A 17674-nucleotide genomic window follows, 5' to 3' on the forward strand; every position below is an offset into this window, starting at 1 on the left:
AAGGTGGCTAACTCCTTTAAAGCATACCTGTATTAGTCTTCTGTTTCTGATGCTGGTGGCCATTAAATTATCTAAAAAATAAACAGCATCTGAGTTTCAAGGGATCTTGGAAATCTCTACTTACACATGGTCCAGAGAGAAGAAAGTCTTAGCTGAAGCCACACAGTCTTTGACAGAATGACGTTCAGAACCCAAGTCCTGTGCCCTTTGTGCTGTATAATTGAATTGCCACCACAGAGGAAGGGCACTTCTGTTCAAATGACACAAAGCACCCATCACTTCTATACCTGCTTCTTCCAGGTGCAAGGCCTCAAAGAGGGTGTCAGCTATGTGTTCCGAGTCCGAGCCGTAAACCAGGCAGGTGTCGGGAAGCCGTCTGACCTTGCTGGGCCTGTTGTGGCAGAAACCCGTCCAGGTAGGCTTTTACTTTTTCGTTAGTCTCATCTGTGTAAGATACCAAAGTAACATTCAACCTTACTTCTATGCTTTTCCTCATTTTCAAAATCATCACTGTATGCTAGCCGAATGATTGATAAGAATGAGCGTAGGACTTGACAATCATTTACCCCGTCACAGGACCTTAGGGCAGGGGTGAGCCACGTTTGTAGTGGTCCAGGGCTACTCTGGTTCATACTTAAAAACAGGGAAGTTCTTGATCAAATTATGCTTCCTGGACCAACTGTTTAAAGCATACATTCCTGGGACGTTATTCCTATTATACTATGGCCATTAATTCCCACAAGAATATTTTCCCATCACACAGGAAGCTGGAACAGCCCAGGTAGCAAGCATGATCCTTAAACAAAAGTAGGATTTATATAATTGTAGCTACTAAATTAAACCAGGGGACAGAAAACTTTTTCTGTGAAGGGCCAGATAGTAAATATTTTCAACTCTATGGTTATATGGTCCCTGTAACAATCCTCAACTCTGCTGTGGCACAAAAGCAGCCACAGACAATACATAAATTAGTGAGCATGACTATGTGCCAATAAAACTTTATTGTGCTTGATACATGCATTATGTAATATGATACATTACATGCACTATGAAATTTGAATTATAACTAGTTTTCAGGTCTTGAAATATTAATCTTCTTTTTATTTTTTTATTATTATTATTTTTTTTTTGCGGTACACAGGCCTCTCACTGCTGTGGCCTCTCCCGCTGCGGAGCACAGGCTCCGGACGTGCAGGTTCAGCGGCCATGGCTCACGGGCCCAGCCGCTCCGCGGCATGTGGGATCTTCCCAGACCGGGGCACGAACCCATGTCCCCTGCATCGGCAGGCGGACTCTCAACCACTGCGCCACCAGGGAAGCCCTCTTCTTTTTATTTGTAAAAGCTGTTTAAAAACGTAAAAACCATTCTTAGCTTGCAGGCCATACGAAAAGAGGCAATGGGCCAGATTTAGCCCACAAGCCATAGTTTGCTGACCCCTGGATTAAACTAACAGCGGTCCTAATTGAATGATCTGTAGAGTTGAGGCAGCCTCACTTCCCAGTTTCAAGATGCCATGATTGGACTAGGAAAGACAGCCTTTCCCTTTGTTATGTGAACAAAGTTTATAGTGTTCACTGTGCAAGTAGTTTCAGATCATTATATAATACTTATTTTGCCATTTAATCTCCTTTTCAAAGTTATAAATTTCAGTTCATTAAGGTTACATGAAAGAAATCACTGGAAATGAAAAAAGATTAAAAAAAAGTATTAACCAGTTATTTTAAGTTTATATTCATTCTAGTCCAAGCACTCTCACTTTAATCCATTCCTATTTTCAGACTGAAATAAAGAGCAGATATATAATGTAATATTTGTTTTTAGGATGAGAAAAGAATGTAAACATAGAAAACTCTGCTCTCACTTAATGACGCTTGAAAAGAATATCTAATGTATCCTTTGAGGAAGTACCTGCCCCTTTCATCCTATTACTTCATAAACTGCTTTCATCTACTCCTGTAACTACCCTCTAGCACCGGGTACGACAGAAGTGACCTTCTTGTACCAAAGTGTGGTAGGTGTGTCTGGACAGAGTGCCATACCTCATATAAGTACTCTTTGCAAAACTTCATGAGAAAATAGAAAAATGCTAGGAGCCCAAATGCCAGGTAAAAGGTGACACACGAAGACATGAGGACACACATTCCTATAGAAATCAGACCCTTCAGGTGCCAACTGTGCAGATATCTAGGGTGCCAATAGACATGCAGAAGAGCCCAACTGTGAGGCTGCCCTTGTAAGAACATTTAGATTATTACACAAATAAACTATCTAGTCATTGATAGGTTAAAAGCACCCTTTAAGCAGTGGAACCCAAATCTGTTGACTAAAGAAAGCTTAAATTGATTTCCTGTTTTCTCATCAATAACCCTTGGAATGGCAGGTGGCCAGTCAGGATGTTAGTAAAGCCACCACGGTGGAAACTTTACCATCAGAAAGGAGTCTGCTGGTGAGCTCCTGGGGGAGAGTTTTGTTTCACTCGTTTGGAACAAGGCACCCAAAGTCATTCTGTGGCCGTTCCATTCCCAGAATATAACTACAAGCAGCAGCTGCAGACTAAACAGCAGCAGATTAACCCACTCAGGAACCACTGGCTCAAGCCTAGGAAAAAATCCCGGGAGGCACAGAGTCAAGATGCTTGACTTGAAGCATCACCATGAAGGAGCCCAAACCCAGGACACTGAGGCTGGTTCCATATGCAACAGACACATTCATTCCTGCACTATGTGTTTCCTGAACACCTGCTTCATGCCAGGTGCTGTGTGGGCACCACAAGTAGAGTAATGTGACGTTGTCACCACCCACTGGGCTTGTGAGCTGGTGGAAAAACAGTTTACAGCACGGCATGATGAGAGCTTAGAGGTTCACAAAATATTTCCCATAGATGAATAGGCTGTAAACAGGTGTTAAGGCTTCAAAAATCCCTGTAAAAACTTGTATGTAGCCTAAGGTTGTCTGTATTTATTAACTTTATTAAATACCAATATATTACTTTTAATCATGTTTTTATTTTATGCTAAAATGTTTGGGGCCGGGGTTGGGGGGGGATGGGATCTGTTATCAGTTTCAAGGTTTGGAACGTGAAACTAGGATTGCTATTTCAGAAGAACAACTCCTTTTGGAACACATTACTAAAATTTCAGATAGAGAATAAAGCTTATCATGTAACAGCAAACCTCAAATACACCTAACAAGATACCTCAAGTGCAATTTGAATTCCAGTTAAAAGTTAACCTAATCCACTGGGGTTGGTAGGGTGACTGGTCTCCCTTTGAAGTTGACGAAAATGCCAGCAGATGTAGCTCAGCCACTACTGCAAAGTCTGATCGTGCTGGTAATGAGGATCAAAATGGACTAAGTGTGCTGTGCCTTACCAAGAAATCTAGTAGCTAAACAAGCCTGTAAGAAGAATAAGCTGGAAAATATTTAGAGTAGATTTGTTGGTACATGAGAGGCACTTCTAGTCTTGATATTTGATATTTTTCAAACAGTATCTATGTTGATTGTATCAGGTCTGGGCTGTAGGTGGAGACAAAGTGAACCAGATCAGACGGGAGGCAAGAGAGAGACCTGCCAAGGTGTGGCAGGTGATCTGGAGGGCAACAAATAACTGGCAGAACAGGCTGCAGGTGTTCTTACCAGAGACCCAGCAGCAGGCAGGAGAACTGAGGTGAGGGGCAGGAGAACCCAGACCCAGGCAGAGTCCCAGGCAGGAACTGAGTTATTGGAAGTTAGGACTTCTCACCAAGAGCAAGGCAGGTTAGAAGAACGGAGCTCCAGAAGGAATAATGAGCTGGGATTGAGTTGACAACCTACTAACCAATCCCAGTTTCTGAAAATTGATAGGTTATAGAACCTGGTAGGGCTGAGAAGGTTCAGTGGCCTTGAGGTGGAGCTTTGAAGGATTCTGAAGCAGGAAGCCAGGCTGACTATTAAAGATTAGCTCAACTGGCTAATTTAGAAAACTTCACTTGTATTTGCTCACTATCTGCTCTCTTTCACCCATTAGCAAAGTAGTTTTCAACCTTGACAGTACATTGCATTAGAATCATGCCAGGAACTTTTTGAAAATTCTGACTCCATTCTAGACTACTCCAGACCAATTAAATCGGAGTCTCCAGGACTGAGCCTGGGCATAGGTTCATTTTTGTTTGTTTGTTTAACTCCTTGGGTAATTCAAGTATGAAATTCAAGGTTTGTGAACTGTGCATTAGATTGTGGGCTCCTTCAAAATTGGAACTTTATTTTCTCTATATATGTCAATAGCCTAGTACCTGGTTTATAGATGAAAAAAATAATGAATGGCTACCATGTTTTGGCGAGAGAGTGTGACTCTGTTTTGCAGCCACAACGTGTAAACCTAACCCTAGTGTCTCATAATGAACGCCCTGGTTATGAAGGGTGAGTTGGGAGAGGTCCAGTGGAGGCCCTGATGTAGCACCAGGACCGCTGGTGTGTCAGCCAGCGGTCCTGTCTTCCACATAGGGGACCTCAGCGTTACACGCAGCCGATTACATTTGTTCACTTCTGTCTGCTTCTGTTCTGTCCCACTCTCCAGTTTTTTTAAACACCACACACACACACACACACACACACACACACACACACTCACGCACACCATGGAGAAGGACAAAGAATAAAACTTATAAAAGTGTCCTATTAATGCAGATATAAAAGACTAAATTATATGAGAAAATTCTCACATCAGATTATGAAATGTGTGAGAAGATGAATTCCCACTTTTAAATTTTATCTCTTTTTAAAATCATTATTTGCTGGAGTTTTATTATTATGGGCTGGAGTTAATTTCCCAAAAGTTCATTTTAGCCCTGGGCCGTACTTTAACCCATTCACTTACTGGGGGTAGTGGCAAGCCTGGAGGGACTATTAAAATGCCATTCCACGCAATCCAGTATTCCTCTATGTCCTCATTAAGGATTTGTTTAGGGTTGGGGCAGCTGACTAGAGACAACTCTTCTTAATTCCTTTTCAGACCAGAATTATCTCCTTCATTTTCTATAGCCAAATCTCCTCTGCTCTTAACTGAATTCTTCATATTCTTGAAAAGATTCAAAGGTTGTTTTTGAGAAAAATCTAAGTCCTGACAAACTTTGGTCCACTTTCCCAGCTCAACTCTGCGGGAAAGTGAGATGGCCTTTCATCTAGATGAGAATATCCATAGGGATTCCATTACTTTGACAGCAGAACATCAAACTTGCTGCCTGCCTGTTAAATATCGGAACCATTCTGCTCATGTTTTAGTCAAATTTAGTGAATGTGTCTCTTTAGACATTTATGAGTTCAACCATGGATTGACAGCAGCTCAGTGCTTGGCAAAAACTCAGGCCGTGGGACATTCTAAAAAGAAAATTTGAGGGTGTTGTAGCTGCACCTCTTTCACTCTGACGCTGCACCAGGTTAATCTCCACAGGTGTAGTTGTGGACTAGCCTGGGGCCTCTTAGAAATGCTGTCATTACATTGCTCTTGGTGTTCCTAGAGCACTTATAAAAAGAATCATCCATTTCAATGTCATGTATCTTTTGTAAAATCTCACTAGAATTTTTTGCCCATGATGTATCCAGGATCCGTTCATTTAAGGAACGCCACTATTAATTCCTCTTAGATTTTAATATGTGGAAAAAATGTCCTTTCCAGATTAACATAATTACCTTCTTTATTACACAGAGAGGAATCTATGAATCTATGTATTTTCCAAAAATGACTTCCTCTATATATAAACCCAGAATGCAGGAAGAGTCTACCTTTTTTCCAGGCAACTTCAATTCCATTTCCCATTATAGGTATTATTATAAAATACTTGGTCTACTAAGTCACTCTCCAAAAACACTTTTATTCAAAGAACTATGTTAACCAATTAATTAAAGCTGAACAGTAACAGAAGGCTTTGAATTTCAAAAGCCATGTTGAAAGAGTATGAGAGCATTAGCGTTGTAATTCACGTGACAAATAGGGAACAAGATAACTTGTTGCCATAATCATTTTAAGACAATAACCTTGTTTTATATTTATACAGTTGAAACTGTGTTCTTTCTTTGTAATAGTAAGTTATTTTGACTAAACATTATTTTCTAAAGAGAATTTTTGTGGAGTGTAAGAAATATGCCTAGAAAACTAGTATTTCAATTATTTTCAGTAAACTTTACTTTTCAAAATCTTGTGATTATGATCACTTTCAGAGTGATACTGTCAGCCAGTTGACAGCATCACTGTTTGTCAGGAAAGAGATCAAGTTTTAAATTCTGAGCATAAGTAGGAAACCCACTGCGACTAGAATGTTTTCTTTGTTGGTTTTTTTTTTAATTTTGTCTGTTTATCAAAATATTGGTGTTATGCTTAAGCTTTAATAAGACTAGTTCCAATAAAATAAACATTGCAATTCTAAACTGACATTTCTCATTTAAATCTGTTTTTTCAGTCCAGTGCCTGGCATGTGTAAATATGTATGGAAAATAAGAAAGACAAAAGCCCTGCCCTTGTAGAATGTAACCCTGTTCTTGATAAAATAAACAACCAGTGCAACTTTTTGAAAACTGAAAATTAATCAAATACTCATCTTAATGAGTATTTGATTTTTAAAACAGAAGTATGGAAGAGAGTTTTAACTTTTTTTCCCTTTATTTAAATAAATCAACAAATAGCACCCATCATAGCCACAATTATGTGAGCATAAATTGAGGAAATGTTCATGCTTCTCTTTTATCCACTACAGGTATTGTCTACCATGTTCTGATTTGATAAGATTAATCAAGAAAAGCTGCACAGATGAGCACACTCAGATACTAGTTGACTTTACATCTAATCCCTACTTTTTATTTTGCCCCTCCAGGCAATTACTTAATTTCAAATCACAAATTTTGATCTAAGACTTTCAAAAAATACCATGTTGTTTTCTAAAAGTATAAATTATTACATTTTTTTACATTAGAACCCAGCTACAAAGTAATGATGTAAAACTCATAGGTTAAAGTGGAAACACACATATTGCCTGGGACTTAAAAATAACATCTTTTGTTTCATTTCATATGTCACAAAAGATCTCCAAGTACTTTACAAAAATTAATTGCCCAGAATAATTCAGTGAGGCAGCTCTATATCCTTCTCTTAATAGCTGAGGCAATTGAGACAACAACTAAGCAGGGTTTTTCTATTCTCTAAGTTGCATGGGTTTGGGACCAAATCTGGCCATTCAGAAACCTGAAAAAGGTATTGTTTTAAATACCCAGTAGTTCCATTTACCTGAGAATTTACTGCTAGAGCATCAATTATTTAAAATTTCATTCTAAGACTCTTTGATGAAAATTCTCGTAAAATAGATTACACATTTCAGTACCTACCTTTCATACTTCTTGGATGCAATATACTTAATTTCATTTACCTTTTTCTGAATGACTCAGAGCCATAAGTATCCACCTTATTTATTGCCCAGTGTTACAATATAGTGACGTCTTATGGGGTGAGGAGCTGTTTGTCCCTCTACTAAATAATGTCTTTGTGCCTGCTTTTTAGTTTTCTGCTTCCTCTCCTGCTGTCATTTTCCTGATGATAGTAGCTTCTTACTTTCCTCTCTTTTTTGGGTTCAATCTACTGAGAGAAACTGACCAACTAAGCTTGTTACAATCATCTCAAGCTAAGTAGAGATTCCAAGTGATGGTCTATGGAATTCACCAGTGAGTGTTCAAGAATACTAGTGCATGGACTTTGTCACATCAGCACTGGCTCTTAGAGACTTGTTTTCATTACTTCTTGGTCTTGGGCAAGATTCCAAATGAGTGAAGTGTTACGGTACAAAGGTTATCCATGTAATTGAGAGAAAAGCCAAGCTAATTATATTGTTCATATGCTTTCTGTTTTATGACTCCTTTGTAGAAACGTCAAATCTTTCACTTTAATAAAAATCAAGACTCTTAAGCTAAGCAATATTTTTTTCTGCTGTAAACTTAAGTCATACCTCCAACATAATAAACAGCAGGCATATGGATGATTCACTTCCTTTTTAAAGAGATTACAAATAAACCAATGAATGATTAATACGAACAATCTGTCATGCCTCCAAAATAGATATTATGTAAATAGCAAGAAAGGTTTAGTCAACTTCATTACTTCTCCTTTCCTCTTTATAACAATACAGATATTCAGAAAATTTTCCATTTATACTCTCTGTGATTCAGTTATGCTAACTGTGTATTATAATACCATCTAAACCTCAGCATTCTTAGGTGTCAGTCTTTTCTTAAGTAACTTGTTCGTTATTTGTTATACAGCAATGTTATACATTAATCCTAATGTAAGGATTAGTCATGTGTTACTGGGAATAGAAATAAAACATGGTCTGTGACTTCCAATAAAGTAATACATGGGGGACATTTCACTTAGGAAAAATTAAATCTTTAATTGATCTTTATTTCTGTTTATCTGTATAGCCAAATGTGAAAATAACCCTTTATTTTTTAAAAAGTAATTTTTTAAAAATCTCCTAGAATTAGTCTTCGCTAAGTTTTCTATGTGTTAAAAATCACTTTTTGGAGGTTTATAGTTGAAGCACACACTACTATCAATAAGGACACAAATTAGACCAACTGCCAGGCTTAGGAACCAACATCCTAATGTCACCAATCACTCTTTAGGCACTCGTTTTGTTTTGCCCTTCGCCTGGGAGGAGTCTTGCAATTGTTTTTCCCCTGACAAGTTTTATTGAATGATGCAATCTAGAAGAGAAAATCTTTCATCACTTGGGAAGTATCTACTGAAAGATTTTTGTTTATACTTTAAAAAAAATAAAACTATACCTTTCTGAAATTAAATATATTTTTCCTAATGTATGGAAACAAACTAAGTGTAGACTGGTAATTGAATTAATGGCAATTTGAGAAGAGCATTTTACCTTTTAAATTGGATTTAGGCAGAGATGTGAACATTTTATATGCTATACACACTCTGAATTGTTATATTGAATGCAGATGTAATTTATTATAACCCTCAAAAAAAATCCCTCAAAACATTATTGTTTTCTTTTAAAATCCAAAAACTAATCTTGAAACATTTGAATCTCTTGAAATTCATTTCCATAAAGTTCAATAACAGTCATTTCTAGGTTTCTATTGTTCTAATCTAGAATGGCATCTTTAGATTAATTTATGATTACCTGATCAGCAGAATTTGTTTCCATGGAGTTTTTTTTCATTCTTAAATGATTTACAAACTTTGAACATGTGAATATAGGCAGTTCTTACTACCTCTACTTTCTCCCCTCTAATTTCCCTTTGATTTCTTTATCTCTTATCTATCCTTTCTTGATGACTAGTTAGATATGGGTAATATTGAAGCAAAAGTCATGAATTAGGCCCTGATAAGGACCATTCAACTTTCCTTTCTCCCAAGGCTGCCTTGTCCTTCTTATTATGGTCAACATACTCCAGTAACTGTCCCAAGGGTCACGTCAACCAATTTTCTTCAGCCCTGAACAAACAGTACTGTTCATGGTGTTAGCACTACCTAAGAAACATGGTACATTCATTTAATTCTGTCACAACACAAAAGTTGAATTGTAGCAGGATTGTCAGTTGCAGCGAGCAGTTGGGGCTTTTTGCTTGCACAGGCTCAAGGCCCTGCTTTAAGGCTACAGTAAGGGATCCCAAGGTAAGGAATTCTTACGTGATTGACTTCTACCAGGAACTATCAGTGCCTTGTTTTTGATCTTCTAGGAACCAAAGAACTTGTTGTAAATGTGGATGATGATGGAGTCATTTCCTTGAACTTCGAATGTGATCAGATGGCTCCAAATTCTGAGTTCACCTGGTCCAAAGATTATGTCCCCACAGAGGAGTCTCCAAGATTAGAGGTTGAAAGCAAAGGCAACAAGTACGCACCGTTTCAATCCTAACTATGGGTCTCCCTTTCATGAAAGGAGGATGAAGTACGCTTTCCATTTCAAATAAGAGAATGAAATCCAAATATTTTATAACTGGAAATGTAAAAAGTGAAAACCAGTATAAACCTTAAAAAATAACAATCCTTATAAAATACTTTTCACATTAGTCCATTTAAAGTATTTTCTCATACGTGTCTCACTGTCAACTGAAAAAAAAAAGCGCAATGTGAGAGTTATGACCTAAGTTTTATTTGGGGCAAAATGAGGACAATAGCCCAGGAGACAGCATCTCAGACAGCTCTGAGGAACTGCTCCGAAAAGGTAAGGAGGAAAGTCAGGATAGAAGTGATTTTGGTGAAGGGGAAACGTGCAATCAAAGCACACATTTCGGCAGAAGCTTGCTGCTAGTCACAAGGAGCCGATGTCTCCATCAATGATTTTAGTGCTTTTCTAGATATGAGAAGATACAAGAAATTGGGCTCATAAAATCTTCTCCTGAAAAATACCTAACTATCTGAAGGCCTGTTCTGCCAGTTTTTCCAGAGCACAGAGCGCCTCATTCCTGATCTCCACCCTGAACTCCTTTCAGGGTGTGTTGAAGGTCAGCGACTGCAGTGGCTAATGACTTCATCCTTGTAGAAGCAGATGGCGAGCAGCAGTTTTTAGTTGGCATCGTTTATGATGATGTAAGAAAAGCTTTAACTGGCATAAAAGTGAACTTCAAAGATGATTCTCATTATTCTACAGAATTTTGAAATCTTAAGTAATGGTGAGGATGCTTATGGGGAGGGGTTAAGGAAGAACTTGCTGATTCAAGTTATGGTAAATTCAATGGATTGGGTATAATCTGTTCTGCTTTTTCACCGCCACTTGTGAGTGACACAATACTGTACTGGAAAGAACTCTGTATGGGAAGCACAGGAGAGATGAGCTCTAGTCCCAGCTCTACCTGGAGCCGGCTGTGTGACCTGGGGCAGCTTTTAATTACATGGACCTTGGATTTCTTTTTCTGTAAAATAGAAGAGAGTGAAGGAGATTAATTTTATGATCTGTTACTTCCTTTCAGCCTCAAGATTTCTTTTTATTTCACCTTACTTATCAAGCTTCATATCTTTATAGTGCCAACCAGATTGGATTATATTTAGTAAAGCAAAATATTCCTAAGTATTATTTCTATTACAAAAGCCCAATGTAGCTCAAAAATAAAAGAAAGAAATAGTAATTTTGTTGGAAAACAGCAAGGAAATACTGAATATATTAATAATTAAAAGACGTTGTGCTGTAACTATGCTGTAAGGTCCTTGAAGTGAAACATAATTTTGGTCAAAGGAAAGACAATCAAACTATAAATTTTTTTCCTTGATTAACCTATAAATGTTTGGGTGATCTTAGACCCTGACCAGCAATGTGACTCACCAAAGTTAGAAAACAAAGAGAACTAGACCACTGACCCATTCATTCATTCATTCCACAAGTATTTATTAGGCCCATATTATGTGCTAGACAAGGTATGGAGGCTGGAGGACACAACAGTGAACAAAACAGATCTCGTCCCAAAAGGCATTCAGTGGAGGTATATAGTTAATGAACTAGGCAATACTGATGCCATGTGATAACCTCCAAAACAGGAAGTGCAGGGTTGACATAAGAGAGGCATTGGGAGGTTCTGCCCTGTGAAGAAGAAAAATTTCAGGCTGCCCAGCAAGGGTTGATCAGCTAAAAATATCTTTATTTGGGATGTACATCGATACGCATCATAGCTTGGGGATGGGAGATTTGTACCAGCTCCCCCTCCCGTTACCATCAGCCCATAGGAGGAGGTCAGGAAAGTCTTTCCAGAAGCAGCAAGAATGAGTGGGCTTTAGGTCAGCAAGGGGGACAGAACAAGTGCTCCACGTGAAGGGAGCGGACGTGCAAATGCCTAGAGACCGGCAGGGTGCAGGTCCTCAGACCCCACACGGCCTCTCTTCTTATAAAATTATTCTGTTCTGAAGGACGAAAATGACCTTCAAAGACCTCGGGATGGAAGACTTGGGCATCTACTCCTGCGATGTAACAGACACTGATGGAATAGCGTCAAGCTACTTGATAGATGAGGAAGGTAAGTGAAAAATCAGTTCATTCACGAGTCTGCTTTGATTTCTCAGTGATTCCCAAGGATCAAGTGACTTTTGTTTTAGTAGTTCAAGCTCTAATTGTTCTCTTTTTCTCCCTACAGAATTGAAACGTTTACTTGCTCTCAGCCAAGAACACAAGTTCCCAAGTAAGTGTCCACAATACATTCACAGAGTTTAGCCATCCCTCTACACACTTCTGACAGGATCAAGAGAAGAGGCTCTTGAGAACATATAATGGAGCATATATCGGTAGCTGCAGATGCACTTTCCGAAGGGCTGCCTTTATCTTTGTCATTGTTCTCCAGAGATACAAAGAACACTGACATAGAAGATACATCCCATGCTCTGTTACATAGAACACTATCGGGTTACATAGGTGTAACAGATGACCAATTACATTCTTAACCTTTTGCCTACATATTTTGGAACTTTATACACACACACACACACACACACACACACATCTCCTGGATACATTAATTTGTATGTCTTTTAGGCGAACTGATCTCTTCCTAAGCAATTTAATGTTAACATTTAATAGAAGAACCATACCTCTAAATAAAGACAGTACCTAACGTTTTAAACTCCTGGAAAATAAGGTAAAGATGCCTTGATCAGAAAAAGAATCCCTATGAACTATCTAAAAACCCTTCAATGAAGTACCTTCTACATAAAAGATTAAATTCCAGAGTTGACACCTAAGAGAAGAGAAAGAAGTCTGAAACGATACTCAGAAAGTTCCACTGGCCTGATAGGATCTCTTGCCCATTGGTACCCACTGGCCAAAGCAGTGAAGCACCCAGAAAGTTACACCTTAGAGTTTGAAAAAACAAAGAGTGATAGCATCACTCATTCTTTTAAATCAGGACTTTTTTTCATTCCTTAATCCCTAAAATATAGGTTCTTCACTAATACAGGAGTTTCAGGAACCCAGGGAACTATACCCTGACCCCAAACTATAGGCAAAACGTTGTGTGTTTGTAGATGTGCATTCTTCTAGGGCGAAGGTCTGCAGCTTTCCTGAAATTCTCAGCAGAGCTGTGATTGAAAAATAAACACTGCTTAAAACTAGGTGTCTGACCTCTCTCACATTCCCAAGGAATGCATGTTTGATGGTGAGGCTGGGTGTTGGTGACTATTGGCCTCAGCTGGAATGTTCTCAAAACCAACTTTATTCAACAAAGCACAGTGGGGTGCCTGTGGAGTGTGAATGCAGAAAGCAGGCTTTCTGAATTCTAGGGGAGAACTGTTTCTCGTCTGTAAGCTTATTCACCATCAAACTGGAAAAGTTACACCAAGAATAGTATCTTAAAAGTTATTCTTTTTAAAATTGTATGGAAGGCAGAGGTTTGGCCTGGACTGTCCTTCTTCTGTACTCTGTGAACCTGAGCACCTCATCCCAATTTCCCCATTGCCTGGTTTCTTTTCCAGGAACGGCTGTTGTAATTGTTCACAGCACCCACGACATAGAGGGGCTGTGAGAGACAATCAACAGGGCGTTGGTTAATCCTGAACTCTTCAGGGAAAATATAAATGTTAATTGAAACAGAAGAGTGACCTAGAAAAACCCACTTGCAGAAGAGCTGTCTGCCAGTCACACTGATGTCCTCCCTTCATGTTCCCGGGGCCATGAAGAGGGGAGTGGAGGAGAGGGTCACCGTGCTGAGCACAGCTGGAGCCTGTGAATGCTCGCACTGTCTACAACGTGAAACAGAAACAGCAGCACCTGCTAATCTAATCTAGTCAGACAGTAAACATTGAGAAAGTGTCTAGGCAACAGCTGGTCCAAACACATTTACATTTAGCTTAAAGGATGGAGATGAGAGAAGTTGGGGTGTTACTGTTGAATTGGAGGTGCCCAGCCTCCCTGAAGTTCAATGATCATATGGACTTGCCAGTAGTAATTGCCCGCTGTCACTGTCATTTATGCTGAGATATTTCATTCTGCATGAGCATAATCACTTTAGTTGTTGGTTCTAGGAGAAGGGGTAGCAGCAAACTCAGGTGCCCTACTATTAGAGATCAGGTGTGGCATTTGGGTCAGCACAGAGAGAATCCAAAAATGTGTTAAAAACTCTGATGTGCAGGTATGACTCTCCCAACCGGAGGTAGCTCCCGTGAACCCGTTGAAGCAATGTTTAAAGTATCACAGCTCCAGTACTTTTCTCTCCCCAACCACTGTTGGATCAGCCAGGTCACTGCATGAATAATTTCAGAGATCTGATGATAGGGTCAAAGCAGCATATCCAATTTCTCAATTTATACCCACTTCCTTTTAGTATATGTTGACACATAAGCCATTTTCTTGAGATTTTGTAAGGTCTTAACTGGTCTCGTCTCTTACAGAGTATAATAAAGAGTGTGCTGTTCCTTCATCCCTTGGCACAGTAAATTCTCCTGTTTTCAAAAATATTTTGAAAACCACTAAACATATGCCTTAAACCTACAAATACCAGATATTTTGCTGGAGCAAATTAACTGCCAGAGAAAAGAGCCTAAGGAAATTTAGGGCTGAGCAGAAGGAAAAAATAAAAATATCTAAAGCTAAAAATAGAAAATAACCTAGTCTGTGTTGCCAGTAGTGATACTAAATTGCAGTGTAGAGAGGCAGTTTATTTGAATATATATGTCTGTGTGTGTGTGTGTGTGTGTGTATATATATATCTAAAATTCAAGGTATATGGGGGGGATGGTGGGAGATATACTTCAGTATCAACAACATCCTGCAGGCCTCTCGCCTTTTGAGATGGACCACATTCTGTCTACGGAATGTGTATCTCTCTAAATAAATACACTTCTCACCTAAAAAAAAAACAGAAACAAAAACATCCTGCATAATATATCTTTTTATTTGTAGACATTGGTTATTATCCCACTTGTATATATTATACTCTATGAGTACAGACATACACAAGCACGTATACATAAATTATATCTATCTGGTATGTCCTCTTAGGTGTAAATATAACATACAATTGGTGGTTGTTATTTAAACAACTGAAGGAAGAGTCACCAAAATATTAATTTATTATATGCTGTTTATAGGGTGCTTAAACAGAATGTCATCAAACTCCACAATGACCTTAAAAGGGTCACTACTATGGTGATTTAATTTGAGAGATGAAGAAAGTGAGGCACAGAGAGGTTAAGTAACTAGACCAGATGTACACAGCTGGTACCTGGGCATAAGCCCAGGTGGTCTGACAGGACATGGGCTGTTTCTGTGTGTGCATCCTGGTGGCCAGTGCTCCCCAGACAATGGCCCCATTACTCAGAGAGGACCGTGAACATTAAGGGATCTGGAGGCTTCCAGGAGAGCGTGGGAGTGTGTCCCCTCCCCACTGCCGCCACACTGAGCTTCTTAGTAACTGCATCACTCATGTATTAGATTCCCTAGAGTGAGATTTCCAGATGTTTCTGGAAGAGATCCTACTCTCTATTCCCCTCAAGACTTAACTTGTAGCAAGCAGGAGCATCCTGTAGGGAGAAAACTTAGCCTCTGCTGTCACTGCCCTGGGGTCTGTTGCTGATCTGCTCTTACTGGAAAACCACTAGTGTTCTTCAGAGTGGATGGCCAGGACCATAAGAGCACAGAATAGAGGGAACAACCCTGGTCTCAGCTCTGCTACCCAGATATGTTACTAAGCTTTCCCGAGGCTGAGTTTTGTCATCAGTAAAATCAGGGGAGAAAGAGAACTCCTTTCTCGAGCAGCGGTCATTATTCACAGTGGCTCAGTGTATCCTGGTACCATATTCACTCCTGGTGGCCTTGTGAGGCAGATAATATGCATGTTAGCAGGTGAGGAGCACAAGGTTTTAGGGGTAGATAACTGTCCTTGATCAAGGTGTGGCCCTTCTCTGTTCACAGGGGACACCCTCAGTAGGTGATGTCTGAGCCTCCTTTCAGCTCTGCATGGAATGACTCTATAACTGAGTTTCACAATGAATATGGAATAGTGCAAAGGAAAGGCATCCCTTGAAGTTTGAAAAGGGTAGTTTTAGGATAAATACAAAAGACATTAATGTACATTTCATACAACTTTATACCAAGCTTATAATTAAAGCTTATAATTTAAAATGTAGCATGGCTAAAATTTTGAGATATATTTAAGAATAGTTGAGAGAAAGCAAAGGGTGATTTCCCCTAACAGAAGTGAAGGACTACAGAACTTTGAGAAACAACCATCTTGTTCCACAGAGGATGCCCAGGAGCCACCTCTGATACAGATCTGTTGGCTTGGAGGAGGCTTTGTAGAGAACATTTTCAAGTTACAAGAAATTTAGAAACAGACTTCGAGAGATGTCAGCCAACTTTTAAAAAATTTCACTCATGTTCAAATGGCTTAAGCGATACAGGTGTAAATCAGAGATATCACACAGTTCCTTACTTTCCATGTGAAGCAAGCCACGCTGTATTTTAATATAGCTTCTTGATAATGACTTGCTTATTTGCATCTGAAAAATTTTGCTTGATCTACGAACTTAAATGAACAGGTATACCATTGGGATGGATAGGGTTTAAATGACAAGCTGGTTCATCTTATATATGTAGTCAAAATTAATTCTTTCTTAAGATTCTTTTTTTTTTTTTTTTTTTTTTGCGGTACGTGGGCCTCTCACTGTTGTGGCCTCTCCCGTTGTGGAGCACAGGTTCCGGACGCGCAGGCTTAGCGGCCACGGCTCACGGGCCCAGCCGCTCCGCGGCATGTGGGATCTTCCCGGACCGGGGCACAAACCCATGTCCCCTGCATCGGCAGGCGGACTCTCAACCACTGCGCCACCAGGGAAGCCCTTAAGATTCATTTTTAAAAACATTTTTAAAAACCTCCAAAGTGAGTTAAATTGTTGAAAAAAAATCAAATTGAACTCTTTTTCAAAATATTTTGAAGTAATTAAATCTTAGAATATTGGAGCAGGAAAATATCCTGGTCAATTAGGACATTCAGTTCAATTCCATCCATGTACTATGAGTCACATGAGGCCCAGAGATGCAAAGTGAACTGCCTCACATCACAGTTTGTTAGTAGCTGACCTTGAACTACTGGGGCCAGCTCAAGACTCTTTTCATCATACTTTGTTATTGTCCCTAAATAAAGCTAACCAAAGCCACAGTAGAGAGTCACAGAGGTTAGCTGAAGGACCCTGGGAGGTCAGTTCATCTTCCTCACTTTTATAGTTAAGACATCTATGACAGTCAGGATTAGAACACAGTTCTACTGTCCCTCAAAATCAAACTTTCCCTACAATGCTCTCACTGAAAGAAGCAAGGTGCTACATCATCACTTCCATTGTTTTTCCTTTGTTGGAAAAATCTGTATCAGTACAAATGGTTACCAATATAACTACTACTCTTATTTTTATTTTTCATAGCTGTCCCAGTTAAATCAGAGTTGGCAGTTGAAATTTTGGAGAAAGGCCAGGTCCGGTTTTGGATGCAGGCTGAGAAGCTGTCTGGCAACGCCAAAGTCAACTACATAGTTAACGACAAGGAAGTTTTTGAAGGGCCGGTAGGTTTTACACTTTTTAGATTTCTAAACATATCATTGTAGAATGTGCTGGGAAACCCCTATTAGAATGCAGATAAGTTGTTAAGAAAACCACTGGACGTGGGGTGAGGGGGTTTAAATCATTTCACATGTGAAAAGTGTGGAAGAAAATATAGATTGATT

At 39.2% G+C, this 17674-nt stretch overlaps 1 protein-coding gene across 1 annotated transcript in view; it reads left to right on the top strand.

The window, feature by feature from the left end:
* Nucleotides 1-17674, top strand: part of MYOM1 (myomesin 1) — a 145761-nt gene that overhangs the window by 105456 nt on the left and 22631 nt on the right. Inside the window, exons 21-25 of the mRNA XM_082667401.1 lie at nt 301-415; nt 9722-9878; nt 11883-11989; nt 12107-12151; nt 17376-17512. Coding sequence (XP_082523527.1) covers nt 301-415; nt 9722-9878; nt 11883-11989; nt 12107-12151; nt 17376-17512 — 561 coding nt within the window. The remainder of the gene's footprint in view (nt 1-300; nt 416-9721; nt 9879-11882; nt 11990-12106; nt 12152-17375; nt 17513-17674) is intronic.

This window comes from Grampus griseus (genome assembly GCF_964374135.1).
Source record: "Grampus griseus genome assembly, chromosome: 12".
NCBI classification, from domain to species: domain Eukaryota; kingdom Metazoa; phylum Chordata; class Mammalia; order Artiodactyla; family Delphinidae; genus Grampus; species Grampus griseus.